This window comes from Miscanthus floridulus, chromosome 10 (genome assembly GCF_019320115.1).
Source record: "Miscanthus floridulus cultivar M001 chromosome 10, ASM1932011v1, whole genome shotgun sequence".
Taxonomy (NCBI): Eukaryota; Viridiplantae; Streptophyta; class Magnoliopsida; order Poales; family Poaceae; genus Miscanthus; species Miscanthus floridulus.
The window spans coordinates 70,660,106-70,679,194 of record NC_089589.1 but is presented as its reverse complement, the minus strand read 5'-3'; the positions used below and the strand labels follow the sequence as shown (position 1 = coordinate 70,679,194).

The window sequence follows — 19,089 nt, the reverse complement described above, 5'->3', positions numbered from 1 at the left end:
TCCTTTCTCCTGGGGTGCGGCACAGGACGAGGCATTCACCATTCTAAAAGATAAGCTGACACATGCCCCTTACTACAGCTACCTGATTTCAATAAGATGTTTGAACTTGAATGCGATGCTAGTGGTATTGGCTTAGGCGGTGTTTTGCTGCAAGAGGGCAAGCTAGTTGCTTACTTTAGCGAGAAATTAAGTGGTGCTAGTCTGAATTATTCAACTTATGATAAGGAGCTTTTCGCTTTGGTTCGCACACTTCAAACATGGCAGCACTATCTTTGGCCTCGTGAGTTTATAATTCATTCTGATCATGAGGCATTAAAACATATTCGTAGTCAAACTAATCTGAACCGTTAGCATGCTAAGTGGATTGAATTCATAGAGTCTTTTCCTTACATCATCAAACACAAGAACGGGAAAGACAACATTATTGCTGATGCTTTGTCGCGTAGATACACCATGCTGTCCTAGTTAGACTTTAAAATTTTTGGTTTACAAACTGTGAAAGAACAATACGCCGATGATCCTGGCTTTAAGGACATCATGCTGCATTGCAAGGATGGTAAACCATGGGGTAAATTCCATGTAACCGATGGGTTTTTGTTCCGCGCTAACAGGCTATGTATTCCTGCAAGCTCGGTTCGTCTTTTGCTGTTGTAGGAAGCGCATGGTGGTGGCCTCATGGGACACTTTGGTGTTTACAAGACACAGGAGATTTTGGCCGCGCACTTCTTTTGGCCCCAGATGCGCCGCGACGTGGAGTGTTTTGTTGCACGCTGCACCACATGCCAGAAAGCTAAGTCACACCTGCACAACCATGGTTTGTATATGCCGTTACCTATCCCTACTTCTCCTTGGCTAGATATTTCTATGTATTTTGTTTTGGGCTCACCTCGAACTAAGAAGGGGAGGGATAGTATCTTTGTGGTTGTTGATCGATTCTCTAAAATGGCTCACTTCATACCATGTCATAAAACTGATGATGGTAGCAGCGTTGCTGAGTTGTTCTTTCGTGAGATTATTCGTTTACATGGTGTTCCAAATACAATAGTCTCATATCACGATGCTAAGTTCCTAAGTCATTTTTGGAGATCTCTTTGGAATAAACTAGGAACTAAATTGCTTTTTAGCACCACTTGTCACCCACAAATAGATGGGCAAACTGAGGTTGTCAACAGAACCTTATCTACCATGCTTAGGGCTGTGTTAGACAAGAATCTGAAACTTTGGGAGGATTGTTTGCCCCATGTCGAGTTTGCTTACAATCGTGCTACACATTCCTCCACAAAAATGTGCCCTTTTCAGGTTGTCTATGGTTACATTCCACGGGCGCCGATTGACTTGCTGTCCTTTGACCCTTTGGACGCCCCACAGGTCAATGTTGTTGCACGTGTTAAACAAATATTGGACATCCATGAGCAAACATAGCAGAACATTGCGCACACTAATGCTAAAAACCAGGCTGTTGGTAGTAAAGGACGTAAACTTATTACTTTTGAACCTGGTGACTTGGTTTGGTTGCATTTGCGCAAGGATCACTTTCCTAGTTTGCGTAGGTCTAAGTTGATGCCCCGTGCTGCTGGTCCCTTCAAGGTGTTAAAGAAAATCAATGATAATGCTTATATACTTGACCTACCTGCAGACTATGGTGTTTCCTCTAGTTTTAATATTGCAGATTTGAAACCATATGCGGGCGAGGCTGAGGAGCTGCCGTCGAGGACGACTTCGATTCAAGAAGGGGAGGATGATGAGGACATCAACCCCGACATGGGAATGGCTACTCCAACTGAACCAGCACAGGCGCCACCAGGACCACTCACTCGAGCTCGTGCACGTGAATTAAACTTCGTGATGATTTTGAAGAATGATGGACTAGAAGTTTCCTAAGTGCATGCGCCATCTATGCTCATGATGAACCTGCCCAGAATAATGTCTTGGTGTTGCACCACCTATGTGTTTTTAGTTTTGTCAAGAAATAACTAGGAAGGTGCTGCGCCACCTAAATCAGGAAAGGGGATCAAGGAGATGGTGTGTGGCTGTTTGGGTGCCTATTCCCTGCCTTGTGGGCAGGCTGGGCATCCTCCTTCCTCTCTCCTCCCCCTATTTAGCCAGGGGCTGTGCCCCCTCTTTGGCTTGTGTTTTGTTTTGCTTAAGTTAGCCATTGCTACTTACCGAAGCTTCGTCTTCGTGTAATTCAGAACCCCACCTTCGAGTAATATTCAGGGTTGCTCGCCTCAAATTCTTGCTTGTTCTTCGATTGCCAGCAGGAATTGATCTTCGTGATCAGGTTGATCTAGCACCAGCAAGGTCAATAACCATCGGGAGTTGGTTCAGCGATTGCTAAGGCGCCACGGACTTGTTCGTCGTAGTCGGATCGCGAGGGTCAACACCCACCAAATCGTAGTTATCCTCCACTCACCGAAGGATCGGGCACTCCAGCTCTATCAGGTTCTAGAGAAGGGAATCGGCGACCGGACACATCCGGTCAGTACTGACCGGACCCTGAGGGTTCAGCGTCTAGTCGAGTCCAGTAAGGTTCCAGTAAGGGTTTCATGCAACTGGACGCGTCCGGTCAGTGCTGACCGAACCCTGCCAGCGTTCGGTCAACTCATTTTTACTGGTTCGCGAGTTGAACTGACCGGAGCGTCCGGTCAATACGACTAGAGCATCTGGTCACCCCGTAGAAGCTCATAACGGTTCGTTTTTTAGGCTGTCTTATAAATAGAAGCTCCACTCATGTGTGGAGTTACTTTTGCTTATTCCAACAGCTGAGAAACACGTTTGTGAGTGCCAAGAAGAGCAAGGTCCTAGTGAGGTGATTGAGATTTGAGAATCCAAGAGAGTAGCCTCATTAGTGAATCAAGAGTAGCCAAGTGTGCATCCATCTTCTCATTAGGCTTCGCGTGGTCAAGTGAGAGTTCATGCTTGTTACTCTTGGTGATCACCATCACCTAGATGGCTTGGTGGTGGTTGGGAGCTTGGTGATCACCTGGCAGAGCTTGTGGGTGACCCAACTCAAGTTGTGAGCGGCTTTGGGTGATTCGCCGTGATGGAGTGTCGAAGAATCAACCCGTAGAGAGCACTTGATCCTTGCGCGGATCAAGGGGGAGCAACACCCTTGCGTGGGTGCTCCAACGAGGACTAGTGGGGAGTGGCGACTCTCCGATACCTCAACAAAACATCGCCGTGTTCCTCTCTCTCTTTACTTTGAGCATTTACTACTTTGAGTATTTACTTTGTGCAATTCAATACTTGTCTTTACATTCATAGAATTGACATGTTAGAGTAAGTTTGGAACATAGGTTGCAAGTCCTTTATGCATTAGGTTGACAGAAACACTTTTCTAGGCATAAGGGGTTAATTGGGCTATTCGTAGGATTTGATTATTGCAAAAAAAATAGAATTAGCCCAATTCACCCCTCCTCTTGGGCATCTTGATCCTTTCAAAACCCTAGGAATGGAACACTCCTAGGTTGGAGCCGTCGCCACCACGCCCTATGCCTAGGCGTTCATGCCTCCTCTCCTCCAGATGATGTGTGCCACGTGCTTGCCCATCCCATCCGAGGGCATGGACATCAGGATGACGACACGAACCCTAGCCATTCAAGCTATAAAAGTCACATCCCTCGCTCGTCCTTCTTCTACCTCAGGTAGCCACCGCCACCTCTGGAGTGCAGCCACTGCTCCTCTCTATGACTACCACCACTCGGTTGCTACCGAGGTCACCATGTGCCTCACCGCCCATGGCCACGTCGAAGCCCTAGCTAGGGACACAGTAGCCAATGCCTTCTTCGTCTAACCCTGCTACCACCGACAATGTCGACATGTCTATGACACCAACAATGCAATGTGAGGTCTTGGATGGTGTAGCTCGCAAACCGGTTAAGAACCATGTATTTGTGGTAGCAAGTCGTGAACATACTTGTACAAAACCACTTGTCATATATGGCATGACCAGCTAAGTACTTGATTGCGATAGGTTTTTCCATGGATTCGGCGTGGGGGTGATGTAAGGTAGATGAGACGTCATTACCTTGGTACTTTTCAAACCGTTCGTAGGCATCCATGGGCAGGTTGGGGAAAGGTTGAGACATTGAGTTATCCCTTATGAACCGACATGTCATATGGGCGATATCTCATCTTTGGCAGGGTTAATGTGTACCCCTCTGCAGAGTTTCTCTTTCAAATGTTATAAATTTTGTACTTCTAGATATGGACTAGAGTTGAACAACAACTCATGGAAGATCGAGATCCAAATGCAAGTTGCTCATTTACTTAAACCATGCTATGCTTGTTGATGTTTAGTATAAGATTCACATTTACATTTTTGTATAAAATGCCTTTATGCAAAAACCAAATGTATTCTTTGCTACTAACCAAATGCATTATCCTTGTTTACTATATTGGGTAAGTCCTACATAGTACAATTGAGTACTCACCCTGTGATTGTTTAAGTCTTGTAGTTGCAGGTAACGTTATCCTAGCGTATGGTGTTGCAGAACCGACCAATTTATAAGAGTACAAGTACAATGGTAGCCTGCAAGCGGTCGCACTGTCATACTTAAACCCATATAAACCCGGTAGTCCGTCGAGTACCACGATGGGTCTCGATAAACGATTTACAACAACCAAGATCGTACATGATTCAACATACATGCCACATATTACATAAAGTTCACAGATACATTTCATCATCAGAGTACGAATAAAAGTTATTACAAACCGAGTTTGATAGATAAAGCGGAAGCAAATAAGTTCGAAAATAAAGTTTTCAACATAGTTTGATACAGTGCCAAGTAGGATCACGGTCCACAAAAGCAAAGATAGGGATTAATAAAGAAGCTTGCCCAAGGCTTACTCCTCATCCACGGTGGGATAGAAGCAACTCTTGCAATAACCATGATACACAGTGCCATCTGCAACAATGGGAAATAAAACCTTGAGTACGAGAAGGTACTCAGCTAGACTTACCCGTCATAAACCAGAAATAAAATGACTCCAAGGATTATGCAAGGCTGTATAAGTGGATGTAACTCGACAACATTTTGCATAAAGGCAATTGACTCATTGTACAATTACTATTCCTTTATCAAGTTAATTATAACTATCCATTTCTAGATTAGCAACTATCCTGTGCCAAATATATGGTATATCAATTTAAAAGCATACAATAGTAACCATATCAGGTATTGTAATTCCATATTCATCCAAACCATCATGTTCCATAACACAGTTACTATGATGTTGGGACTAGCCAAGTTTCTCACTATCCAGGAGAGACGGCGATTCGAATCGATTTCAACCAGCTAGGAATTTATTCCTAACACAAACCTAGGCATACCGCGCAAAGGCAGCCTTAGGTCACCTTTGGTATAACTCAGGTCTATATTTCGCGGGTCCGTACTATGCCGCACAATCTAGAACACCAGATGCCAGGACGTTCAGGCCTAGCCTGCCCTTGGGCTCAGTCTAATCGTTCCCCAGAAGGAGCGCACAACAAAATGGGTCCCGACCTGAGTTGAATTACTCAGCTTCACGGTCAGAACAAGTTATCCGGCCAGCTAAGTGAGAGGCATGCGTTCAATCTTGTCAGAAGCACCAACAATGGTATGGTCCTTAATCGACACAGACGGGGATAGATCCACACCCAAGACCTCCATGTCTCGTTGCTTCTCTATCGACCTCTCGCCCAATCTCGATTTTCTTTTACCTTATGGTTCTGTTTTACGATAGCAAATATAGCCAACTGTGCTCCGGTATCCACCTATATCTCGTAGGTGACAGGACATCACACGACTTCTACCGGTCTAAGCATGGCTAAGCATATATTCGATCCTGGACCAATACCGGTTAAAGATGTAATATCTGGACAAGGAATGTATATGCATCAAGTGGTTCCATTCAACTCTTATAACCTAATGCATCAATCATAAGTACTTAAGTAATCATTTGTAAAATACTGGGAGACTTAGAATGCTCCGGGGCTTGCCTCGCAGAAAGAAAGTGGGGCGGTGGTCAGGACACTCCGGAAGCTCTTCAGGATTCTGCTCCACGCCTTCAGGAGCTATGGCTTGAGGATTCTCCTGCTGGTCCCCTTCCTCTGCTTCATCGAATTCCAGCAATGTTATCTCTTCCTCCGATCCTAGATGCATGAATATGGCATAAGTATTACGAATGCATATATGTTAATAAGTGCATCATGTTTATTGAGTAGGTGCATATCTCTTCTCGATTATTTAATTACTACTTCCACAATGCATCTACTATATCACAAAACAGCAGCTATTTGTTTCACTCATAACTGGAGTTCTACTAATCCAAATGCAGTGATCCTAGACTTTGTGGAAAGCTTATCAAATTATCTACAACTTTGTTATTAACCATTTTTATAGCAAACATCATTCCTATCATGCAACTTATCAAACTACAGAATCTATCCGGAATCCTTTTAAATTTGCATTTTAAAGCAATAATACTTCTACTTCATGTAATCACTCAAAGTTTGTCAACATAAAGCCTACCAACAGTTTAAGCATACCCAATACATTCAAGACAATATAATGGTGAAGCCTAAACTATTTCTTTATATGCCTTTATTATTTTATTTGGATACATAGGTTAAATAATAAATGTATATCAAAGGTGCATCAAAAATTCTTAAAAATTTACAGTGCCTTACTAATGCTATCAAAGGACTACTGCAAAAGTTTCATGCCAGATTATTCAATAAAACACTCTATACAAAAATGACAAGACAAAAAGGCTTAAAGTAGCATAAATAGAAAACCCTAGTGAAAAGTGTCAAGCAACAGATTTCCTATTTTTCTTAGCATCCTTATGGTACTAGGATTACCCCCAACAAATTTCATGAATTTTGGATTCATAAATAATTTATAAAAATTCATACAAGGATTTACTATTTATAAAAGGAAAATCTATAACTATAAATCTACACATGCACTGATCCTCAAATTTTTACCAGAGCTCATACATGTTGAGAATAGCTTACCACAAAAATTTCATAATTTTTGGAGCATAGGAACTCTAGATATAAAATAAACAAATTTGCATGCATTCAAAAACACATTTCAAATCTCTATTTAAATCTCCCAAAATTTATACTGTAAATGTCAAGAATATATTTTTTCAAAATACTACCCTTCCTATGGAACATAACCAAATTTATTTCCCAATTTTTGAAGCTACCAAACTGAAGATATAAAAATCACAAAAGAATTCAAAAACTAGAATCAAATGACCTATCCTATCTCCTGCTGTCGCTGACCGGTGGGACCCGTCGGTCAGAGGACCCCACATGTCATCGACTCGAAACAGGACAGCTATGCTACGCTATGGTGGCGCGGCCAAAGCTCGTCGACGGCGAACTTGCCGGCGGTGACATCATCACCAGATGTTCTACTCGACTTTGCGCACGCAATGCACTACTTGGTGGGACTTCTCGTCGGTGCTAGCAACGGCGGCGGTGGCCATGGCGGGGCGTAGGTGCGGGACGACGGTGAGACGCCGGTGGGAGCTACGGCGGCTCAGTCAAACACTACGCTGAGCATCTACGGGCTACGGCGAACCTAGCGCATCAACTAGCGTGGCGAGAGGTGGACGGTGGCGACGTGGCCACGACTATGGGGCTCGCGGTGATGCTCCGGCGAGGCTTTGCACGGCGCGACGGCTTACCAAGCTTTATCAGCGGGCGCTGGGAGGAGCAGTGGTGTGCTGGGGAGGCCGTGGAGGGATTGCGGTGGTGATTGAGTAGCTAGGCTAGCTGGTGACTGGCAATGGCGATGGCGGCGAGCGGCATCGAGGCTGCAGCTGCTGCGGGCATGGTGAACGGTGAAGGAGAAGCCGGGAAAGCGAAACTGAGGGCGCGGATAGGAGCGGGCGGGTGCTGGGGTGATAACGCCGGGCTCAGGCGCGTCGTGGCCTGCGCGGTCAGGGCAATGGCGACGCGCGACCAACATGACCTCCACGCGGCGGCTCTGTTCTATTACCGGTCGGCCACTGTGCTAATCGATTCAGTTCGTCAGTTAACTGAAAGGGGTGCCTGACAGTCGGTTTTCATGTTGATGCAACTGCTAAACTGTGGCTCCTTCGTGCAAATGCCCTACATGAGTTTTGTAGCCCGAAGTACCAGCTACAACTCTTGTTCAAAGATCATGCTTCAATTCTCAACCAATAACGAGTAATGTCATCACCAAGATGGGTTTGTCAGGCTGTCAGTGAACAAGGACTTAGCAAAATTTCTTAAGTGTTGAAAGGTTAATTTTGCTAATTCTTGTGAGACCAATTCAAGCATGTTAGAAGCTAAATCAGTTAATGACCCAAAAATAAAAGTTGTTCCTTATAGCAAGTACTACAACTTTGCTTTAGTGATCTCCTCCATGCAAGGTCTCTAACACCTAGTTCAAATTTGGTCAAACAAGTCACCTTTAAATGATGATACACTTCAAATCATGGCTTAATGACCTAATTACCCCTAACCATGAATATCAAAGTTGTTTATAATGATACTCTAAACATGTTTAAGCAATTTGCAAAGTCATTCAATCATTTCATGTATTAGTCACTCATAGAGTTATTTAAAGTAATCACATGAAACATGACTTAAGGACTTGATCATGGGAAGTGACATTCATGAACCATATTCCATTTGCTAACCTATGCATTGCCAATATATTTTTTGTGACTCATATCAACAATCTACATGTGTACACTCATGATCATATGCATATACACATGGAGACATGAAATAATGAGAAAAGTTGCATATGTTCAAAGAAACATGTGATAACAAGCAAACGTTGCAGATGTTTCAATCCAATGTTTCAATTGTAAATGCTGGTTTATGAATGCTTGATGATCATGCTCATGTTATGCAAGTCAAGTTATGCAAGGCTAACACCCGAGGTGTTACATATGGTTTCTTCTACGCCCCGAGTCCTAGGAGGACTAGGAGTGGTAGAGAGACCAATGTCTCGTAAATGTGTGGCAAGTGGCACACCCACACATTGTTATCTTTGAAAACTATGCTGATGAAAAACTTTCGCTACTCTGATGTTGTTTAGTTTGAATGTGTGTACTTTGAGTGTGATGAATTAAGTTTGAAACAATGGCTTGTAAACTGAGTATCTTGTGATGTAATATGACCTAGCTATGATGTGTGATGTTTCCTTTCGTTTGCGTGAACCTAAATGAACGTCGGAGATAGCATATCATGTGGGTGGTGTACCGAGATGACTAATTAAGTGATATGTCTAACCTAATAGTCAGTGCAAATTAAAAGGGAGGTGATGCTGACAAAAGCTATGGTATCAATTCCAAGCAAAATGAGTCATCCTTGTTTTTTATTAGTAACTACACACAAAATACAAGACTTTTGGAGGTCTCTAACTCCTCTTTTTATCCATAAGAAGATGATCGCCACCCTATCCGACACAACAAAGAACCCCGACACAACAATAAGTCTGGTCGGGCTGCTCATGATTTTTGATCCATGACCCAACGTAACTAAAAAAGACTCAACCCAAGGTTAAGAAACAAAAAAAAAACCTCGAGAAATAGGCTGATCTAATCGGCTAGTGCGTCGGGTTGGGCTCGAGCTAAAGATTTTGACCCATGATTTTTCTCTGGCCCAACTTGAACTCGATATGATTAGATCTAGACAGTGTCAATTTGTCCGATGAGTCACACCAATATGTTACATGTTATGCAACATCTTTAGCGTTATTAAGGGCATGTTTGGGACTGCTCCACAAACGTGGACTGCTCCACAAAAAATAGAGTTTTTGGAGTATCTTTTTAGGTGCCTTCATAACTCAATCTTTTTTACTGGAGCAGAGTTTGTAGAGTTATACTTGTTTTTAGCTAAAAAAAAATATGTGGAGCAGAAGTGGAAAAACATGGGCAGTCCAAAATAGATGTAAAAGGGTTAAGGCCCCTTCGGAACCGAGGTGAATCACTGGAAAAATGTAGGATTTCAATTCTTAAGGATTCAGTCCCGTAAAGCCTTTGGTTTGTAGGAATAGAGCACAGGAAAACTAAAGAAAAAATTCATTTGCCTCTGATTCCATAAGAAAAGCGTAGAAGGAAAAAAGAATCCACTCATACCTCATGGAAAGTTTCTTGTGCACAAGGAACGAGGACAAACAAAGAATTGATAGCTGCAATTGGTGATTACCTAGGTTGAATAAGAAGTAACATGAATTTGCCCTTTAAGATTCCTTTAGAATTTCCTAGTTTTTCTTGTACCCAGCCAAACACATGATCCTACATAGTACCTTTGTTTTCAATTGCTTAGGATTGCATATGTAATCCTGCATTATTTCTGTATTTTTTCTATTCTAGTGATGTGACAAACATTTAGCTTGGGACGTTGTATTACTAAAATATTAGGATCTTTTTTGTTAAAATGAAAGAAATCCACCGGATCTGCCGGCCGATCCCGACCACTCGTTCCTCCCCTACTCTTTATTTGGTTGATGATTCACATATTTTGCCCTCCCCAGTCCCCACCCGTGCCACCGCCCGCCCCTCGTACCGCACCCAGAAGCTAGGTTTTAGCCGCCGCCTTCTCCCTTTTCGCCGCGGCGGCCGCAAGCACCGACCTTCTCCCCGAAGAAGCCCCAAGCAAGCGACCCTCGCTTCCTCTCGGCGCCAGATCGTTGTTTATGAGGTACGGATCGGCCCTGGATCTTTGCTTCTGCTTCTCTTAGCGCCGTGCCTAGCGGATCTGTAGAGCCTGTCGCGGCAGCTCGATCGATGGGAAGCCGGATTTTTGGTTGATCGGAGCTTAGGTGGTGGACTTTGGGTTGTTGGAAGTTAGGGTTTTGAGCGGATTCGGCGCGAGGGTCGGTTCGATAGGTGCATGATGATGGTTGCTGGAGGTCGATTTGGGTTCCAATTTGGGTTGTTGGAAGTTAAATTTGGAGTGGATTCGGCGTCAGGGAAGGTTGGATCGAGCTGATGTTATTGTAGCCGTCTAGGTTCGAGATATTTGATGTTTTGCTTTGGGTAAATTATGGTGGCTTGATATAAGTGGTTTGAGGCCCTGGGTGAACAAGCTGTTTTGGTGTTGGTTCTTCGATGTCTTGCAATAAGATCTGACAATTAGTTGTTTTTTTTCATTTGTCTGGCGAAGTTCAGTTCCTTTTGCATGACAATTAGTTGTTTTTTTTGCATTGATCTGATAAAGTGCTAGATCTTCTAATTTTGCATGGTTGACTGGTCTGCTTATACATTATACAACCCTGGTTAAAAAAGTGGGTGCCTTTAAATATCGTAGGATTTGGAATGTTGAGTTGGTAATATCATGTGGCCATTTGATGTTATTGAATTTCTTCAGTGTGGTACATGAAAATAAAAAGTTTGTTAAAGCAGGATTTTTTCAATGAACTCATTTTAATCTTTGAGTTGACAGATGAACTGAATTGTAAAAGTTTGATAACAGTAGCATAGCTGTCGTGATTTATTTGTAGTAAACAGAGTGTTCTTTTTAGGCGGTCCATGTTACAGGTTTTAACTTCTATCCTCTTCTTTTTGGTGCAGCTCGAAGGAGAAGCCCACTCTTGGGTAAGACCCTTGTGCTTATACGATTACTGAAATGTGACTTCAGTTTCCATGTTGGTCTTAAACTAGTTGACATGTTAATAATAATTTCGGTTTGGTCAAATGTTCCCATGAGTCAGTGATTTTCCAACTGACGTCCCTGTTTAGCAATGCTTCTTTTTTCTAACTGTTGAATGGAGTGGCATGTATTTATTATTAAATACTCCCTCCGTTCCAAGTTACAAGTCGTTTTGGCTATTCTAGGTACATAAATCTTGCTATGCACCTATATATATATATTATGTCTAGATACATAGCAAAAACAATGTACCTAGAAAAGCTAAAACGACTTATAATTTAGAATGGAGTACAAAGAAACTTAACATGTATGTGTGAAATGGCATGCCTCAATTTTCCTGCATGGATTCAATATTGTCGAAAGGCGTGACTTTTGTAATTTTCTTGACACATTTTGTGTTAATTGTTGTGCCTATTCTATTTATATATTACATTAATATTATGATTATTGATATTACTGCAATAGAAGCAATTGCAGCATTCTGTTGACTGTCCTTTCTGTGTTGAGACTACCTTCTGTTGCAATCTTTTTCAGTTAAGCTTGCCAAGGTTCTTTATTCAGGCATGAAATTTGTTTGTCATTGTTATACTTGCAGTTCCTGCTACCAATGATTCTACTATTATGCTTGCTGTTACTAATACCTTTCTTTGCTATTTTATCACTTCTTTTATCATGGGCTTCATCTTTAGTGCACCTTGTTTGTTGTTCCTTGTTATACTTCCATGAAATGGTTCTTATTATAAGTCTAGACTTATCAGGTTTTGGTGCTTGGCCATAACACAGAATGTTTATGTTTGTACTATATATTGGTAAAACTTATTTGCAGAGTCCGCATGGCAGTATTGCATGTCAGGTAATTCACCTTGTTTTCTGCAATTATTATTGCAGAGGCACGCGGATTAAGACCCGCAAGCGGAACATTGCAGCTCCTTTGGACCCTGCATCATTCTCTGATGCAATTGTTCAGATTTATCTGGATAATGGTGGAGATCTGGTTAGGCCTTCTTTGGGTGTACCATTTGCATCTCATATGTTATTTCTGTCATTGAGAGAGATGCATTTAGATTTATGAAATATTCTTGATGTGATATGCAGTTAGATTCCCTTAAAGCTTGATAAATCAAGTATTCTTTGCATGATGTTGACATTTTTAGGTTACACATAACATATTTCATGAATCATGGAGCATCTCTAGCTTTACATGTGGGATTTGGAGTTTGTAGGATAAAAAGGAAAGTGGTTTAAGCATATATTCTTAATAAAAAAGAATAAAATTGGTTAACTAAATACCTTTAATTTGCCCACGGCCCCAGCTCCAAGAATTTGGAGCTAGTAATAACGGGCTCCAGAAGCTCTTGGAGCTGGAGCTGTGCCAAACAGTTCCTAGTACATGTGTTGTATGAGAGTAACAGCCAATCAGAAACTAAACCAACCAAAGACTGTTTGATATTTTGCTTATACTTCTTTCATTGATGCAATTTTTTTTTGCCATTCTCAATACTGTTATCAGGAACTTGTCGCCAAAAGTATCGAGTCCTCAGACCTCAACTTCTCACGTTACGGTGACACCTTTTTCGAGGTACAGCCAGTGGAACAGTGTATACCCTGAAATTCTCATTCATTTTCATTGTGTTATTTTGTTGATTGTTTTAGTTTTTTTACCCTTGTTGTAAGTTGCAAGCTTTTAATAGTGTTATTTGTGAACGGGCCTCTACCTTGGTTGGTTAGGTGGCTCTAGCACTCAGGTCCTGGGTTCAACTCCCCTTGGGAGCGAATTTCAGGCTGTGGTAAAAAAATTCCCCTCTTCTGTCCGACGCCAATGCCTCACAGGGCTACGGTGCCGTTGTGTATGGGTGGGACAGGGGTTCGAGGTTTTTCTCGACCTACGTGAGAAGGTCTTCTAGCAAAATGACACGGGCTGTCTTACTCCCTGCGGGTCAAGTTTTTTTATTAGTGTCATTTTGCATTTGCTAGGGGAAGGGCGGGCCTGGTGCAAGCGGTAGAGTCTTACCGCCTGTGACCGGAAGGTCCTGAGTTCGAGTCGTGGTCTCCTCGCATTGCACAGGCGAGGGTAAGGCTTGCCACTAACATCCTTCCCCAGACCCCGCACAGAGCGGGAGTTCTCCGCACTGGATACGCCCTTTGCATTTGATAGGGATGGAATTTCACTTCATTTATAAGAGACAGTTCTGGGAAGACTTAGATGGTCTGGTTAGAGCTATACCTAGTAGTGAGAAGCTTTTTATAGGAGGAGATCTTAATGGGCATGTAGATACTACAAGCGCAGGTTTCGAGGCAGTTCATGGAGGTTTTGGGTATGGTAGTAGGAATCAGGAGGGGGAGGAAGTTCTGGACTTCGCGGTAGCTTTTGACTTGATGATAGCCAACACTTTCTTTAGAAAGAGAGAATCTCATCTAGTGACCTTCAGTAGCGGACAACACTGTAGCCAGATTGACTTTGTCCTCGCAAGAAGAAATGACAAACGAGCATGCTTGGATTGCAAGGTGATACCAGGGGAGTGTGTTGTTTCTCAACATAAGCTTTTGGTGGCAGATTTTCGTTTTCAGGTGCGTGCCCGTAGGGATAAACAAGCTAAGATTGAAAGAACAAAGTGGTGGAAACTGAAAGGGGAGACGTCAGAGGTATTTAGGGAAAGGGTTATCAAAGAGGGCTCTTGGAAGGAAGAAGACGACATAAACAATATGTGGGACAAGATGGCAACCAACATTCGGAAGGTAGCCTCAGAGGTGTGTGGAGTAACCAAAGGAAGGGGACGCGAGGCTAAAGATACTTGGTGGTGGAACGAGGAAGTCCAAAGGGCTATTAAGGAGAAGAAAGAATGCTATAGACGCTTGTACCATGACAGGAGTGTGGACAACATAGAGAAGTACAAGGTGGCAAAGAAGACTGCAAAGCGAGCTGTAAGTGTGGCAAAGGGTAGAGCGTACGAGGATCTTTACCAACATTTGAGTACGAAGGAAGGAGAGAAGGACATTTATAGGATGGCTAGGGTTCGTGAGAGAAAGACACGGGACTTCAACCAAGTTAAGTGCATTAAGGATGAAAGGGAGCATCTCTTGGTAAAGGAGGATGAGATCCGACATCGATGGCAAGAGTATTTTGACAAATTGTTCAATGGTGAGAATATGGACACAACCTTTCAGTTGGATGACTCTTGATGACACCAATAGGCGCTTTGTGCGGAGAATCCAAGAATCTGAGGTCAGAGAGGCGTTGAAAAGGATGAAAGGAGGTAAGGCGATGGGACCGGATGGTATCCCAATCGAGGTGTGGAGATGCCTCGGGGACATAGCTGTAGTATGGTTAACCAAGCTGTTTAACCATATTTTTCGATCGAACAAGATGCCTGATGAGTGGAGGAGAAGTATATTGGTACCGATCTACAAGAATAAAGGAGATATTCAAAGTTGTACAAATTACCGGGGAATTAAGTTGATGAGCCATACTATGAAGCTATGGGAGAGAGTTATCGAGCATCGCTTAAGAGCAATAACGCGGGTCTCTATGAACCAATTTGGTTTCATGCCCGGAAGGTCAACCATGGAAGCCATTTTCTTAATAAGACAAGTTATGGAGCGGTATAGGGAGAAGAAGAAGGACCTACATATGGTTTTTATTGACTTGGAGAAGGCTTATGATAAAATACCAAGGAATGTTATGTGGTGGGCTTTGGACAAACATAAAGTCCCAACGAAGTACGTCAGGCTCATTAAGGACATGTACAGCAATGTTGTGACTAGAGTTCGAACAAGCGATGGAGACACGGATGACTTCCCGATTAAGATAGGACTACATCAAGGGTCAGCTTTGAGCCCTTATTTGTTTGCTTTAGTGATGGATGAGGTCACAAGGGACATACAAGGGGACATCCCTTGGTGTATGCTTTTCGCGGACGATGTAGTGCTAGTTGATGAAAGCCGGACAGGAGTGAATCAGAAACTGGAGTTATGGCGGGAGACCTTGGAGTCCAAAGGTTTTAGACTTAGTAGAACTAAAACTGAGTATATGAGATGTGACTTCGGCACTACTACTCGGGAGGAGGAAGATGTTAGTTTGGAAGGTCAAGTAGTGCCTAGGAAGGATACCTTTCGATATTTAGGATCAATGCTACAGAGGGACGGGGATATTGATGAAGATGTTAGCCATAGAATCAAAGCAGGGTGGATGAAGTGGCGGCAAGCGTCTGGTGTCCTATGTGACAAAAGGGTACCACAGAAGCTAAAAGGCAAGTTTTATAGGACGGCGATTAGACCTGCTATGTTGTATGGTGCAGAATGTTGGCCTACGAAAAGACGACATATTCAACAGCTAAGTGTCGCGGAAATGCGTATGTTGCGTTGGATTTGCGGTCATACAAGAAGGGATCGAGTTCGGAACGATGATATACGTGAGAGATTAGGGGTAGCACCAATTGAAGAAAAGCTTGTCCAACACCGGTTGAGATGGTTTGGACATGTGCAACGGAGACCTCCAGATGCACCGGTGCGTAGTGGAATCCTAAGTCAGGATAGTAACGTGAAGAGAGGCAGAGGAAGACCGAAGTTGACTTGGGTAGAGGCAATAAAAGGAGACTTGAAAGGATGGAATATACCCAAAGACTTAGCCTTAGATAGGAGTGCTTGCCTGAACCTTGATTGCTTCTGTTGGGTTTCAACTCTAGCCTACCCCAACTTGTTTGGGACTTAAAGGCTTTGTTGTTGTTGTTGTTGTAAAGATATCTATCTGCATTTCAAGATTTGCACCTTGGTGCATGTATATTAACCAAATTAGATAGGGATTTCTATAATGTTATCTTTCCACATGGTGCCATTTGGGTATGGTCATGGATAGAGATTTTCTGCTAGCTGTTCCAAGTTGAAGTTGGATACATTTTTTTTCCATTTGTGCATGTGAGGTATTTATGGAGATTTACAATTACAATCTAAGTTCTTGGTCATCACCATTTCTGCTAGTAATTTTAGAACTTTTGGACCAGGTGTCATGCACTAGACTGATGTATGTTTGCGAAAATACAGGTGGTTTTTGTTGGAGGGCGCACTCAGCCTGGCACTATAAAACCTGAAGAAGGAGACCGCCACCCTTATTCTGTGTTAGATTGTGCGGCACAGCGTGAAACAATTTTGCCTTTCGTACTCTATATCCAGAAAACATTGCGCAGGAGGCCTTTCTTAATAAAGAATCTTGAAAATGTTATGCGCAAATTCCTCCAATCTTTGGAGTTCTTTGAAGAAAATGAGAGAAAGAAACTCGCCATATTCACTGCCCTTGCATTTTCTCAGAAGCTATCAGGGCTTCCTCCTGAGACAGTGTTCCAGCCACTGCTCAAGGATAATCTTGTCGCCAAAGGGATAGTTCTTTCATTCATCACTGAGTTTTTCAAGGAGTACCTTAAGGAAAACAGCTTGGATGATTTGATTGCACTTTTGAAGAAGGGAAAAATGGAGGACAATCTGTTGGACTTCTTCCCATCAGCTAAGAGATCCTCTGAGGCTTTATCTGAGCATTTCAAGTAAGATTCTTTCTCTTCCTTTTTTCTATTTTGAAGCATGGAATTTGTTGTGTTGAATCTTTGGTTTTAGTTCCATTATGTCTTCATGTGTGACTGTGTAAAGCTATGAACTTTATTTATCTTTTTGATAATATTCTTATTTGTGCATGGCCCTCAGCAAAGAAGGTCTGACTAGCCTTGTTGAGTACAATGAAAAGAAGATGTTTGAAGTTAAACTTAAGGAGATAAAGTCAACACTGACCACCATGATCAATGATGAGGCTGCAATATCTGAAGTGATTGAGACTGTCAAGCAGCAAGTTAAGGATGCTAAATTTCCTGATTTAGAGGTTATTCGCATGTTGTGGGATGTGCTCATGGAGGCTGTTCAGTGGTCCGGGAAGAACCAGCAACAAAATTCTAATGCAGCACTTCGGCAGGTAGTGTGTTTGTTTTCTTTGCAAGTCCAAGAGCTGGACATTGAATGCCTAACATAAACTCTTGTTTGATGTATGACTATTACTTGTTTTGGTACCTTAAACTTGATTTAACATGGTGTCTTAAGGTTATGAATATGAAACTTGAAAAATCTGATTTTTACTGAAGATACTTGTGTTTGCTTAGTTAAGTTATGGTTTCATGCGGTTGTGTTATAACATTCTTTTACATTACATTTAAGTCTCTGAGCATTGTGTTTTTAGTGTGAGTTGTGAGCTCAAACTGCACTAGCAGTAGAAACGGATACATTCCAAGTAAAAGGATTTGTAAATTCAAGAGGATTGCAATGGCTGATTTCCATTGTTCTATGATGTGGGCTGTGGTACTTCAGGTCTTGTAAAATTAGTCAACCTTGCAATTTTCTAAAATTAGTCAACCTTGCAATTTTCTAGGACCTCTATTACTCTATCAAGATGCGTTCAATTTTTTTTTTCCATTTGCACTCAGGTGAAAGCTTGGGCTGAGCTTTTGAATGCTTTTTGCACGAGTGGCAGACTTGAACTGGAACTTATATACAAAGTTCAGACGCAGTGCTATGAGGATGCTAAGCTGATGAAGCTGTTTCCTGAAATCATAAGAACACTGTATGACCAAGATGTCCTAGCTGAAGATACTGTCCTCCTTTGGTTTCGTAAAGGTTCAAACCCGAAGGGCAGGTAACAACACAAAACTCCTGCCCATAAATGAGATGTAGCAATTAAGCATGGGGGCATGGTATTTTATGTCAGTTCCTAATGATTGTAACATAATGGCAGGCAATCTTTCGTGAAAGCTCTGGAGCCGTTTGCCAAATGGCTCGAGGAGGCTGAGGAGGAAGAATAAGTTCTGATTTGGAGAACGGCGGAATGCTGCCCTAAGTGTTATTTGTGGAGGAATTATGGTTGCTACTTGTTACTGCCGAGAACTTTATGTTTGATGTTTAGCCACATGGCTCTCGGCTGCAGAATGCTATAATATGTTGCTGTTAACTTTGTTGTGGGGATTTGTTGAAACTTCTGTTATCGTTACTGATATGATTTATAATGGGACGTCAATTTGCTTTGGTGTTGTACAATTACTGGATTATTCATACACTGCAGAATGCTACAAATTTGATCTCTTCCTAATGAGATATTGAGATGTTACGAATATGACGACCGGGATGTCTGCCGTATTTTAGAGTAAAACCTAAGTAATGTTTTTGTTGTCACACTGTCTGGCCTATTGCCTATTGGCAAACCTGAAAGTGATAACAGTAAAAATGAAACAAAACGACAAAAAAATAATATAGAAGTGAGAGTGAGCTCGTTTCATTTTTAACGAATTGAGTAAATTCCTCCTCCCTTCACCTACCCTAGCGTTGGTAGCTGATTGGCTAAGGTACGGGCAGAGCATACATTCACATCAAATTTTAGCCATACCCATAATTAATGGGTAAGATTTTATAACCGTAGGTCCAAATTTGGGACG

General features: G+C 42.3%; 2 protein-coding genes across 2 annotated transcripts; both read left to right on the top strand.

Moving 5' to 3' along the window:
• Window positions 1–10,516: 10,516 nt before the first annotated feature.
• LOC136486716 (uncharacterized) lies at window positions 10,517–18,694 on the top strand. Its single transcript, XM_066483679.1, has 8 exons — window positions 10,517–10,681; window positions 11,554–11,577; window positions 12,521–12,626; window positions 13,143–13,211; window positions 16,670–17,163; window positions 17,321–17,582; window positions 18,088–18,296; window positions 18,396–18,694. Exons 1-8 carry the CDS (start codon window positions 10,677–10,679, stop codon window positions 18,460–18,462), a joined length of 1,236 nt encoding a protein of 411 aa, XP_066339776.1. The 5' UTR covers window positions 10,517–10,676; the 3' UTR covers window positions 18,463–18,694.
• On the top strand, window positions 13,227–14,930 carry LOC136486717 (uncharacterized). The gene has a single exon (XM_066483681.1). The coding sequence runs from the start codon at window positions 13,790–13,792 to the stop codon at window positions 14,810–14,812; it is 1,023 nt and encodes a 340-aa protein (XP_066339778.1). The 5' UTR covers window positions 13,227–13,789; the 3' UTR covers window positions 14,813–14,930.
• Window positions 18,695–19,089: the final 395 nt, after the last annotated feature.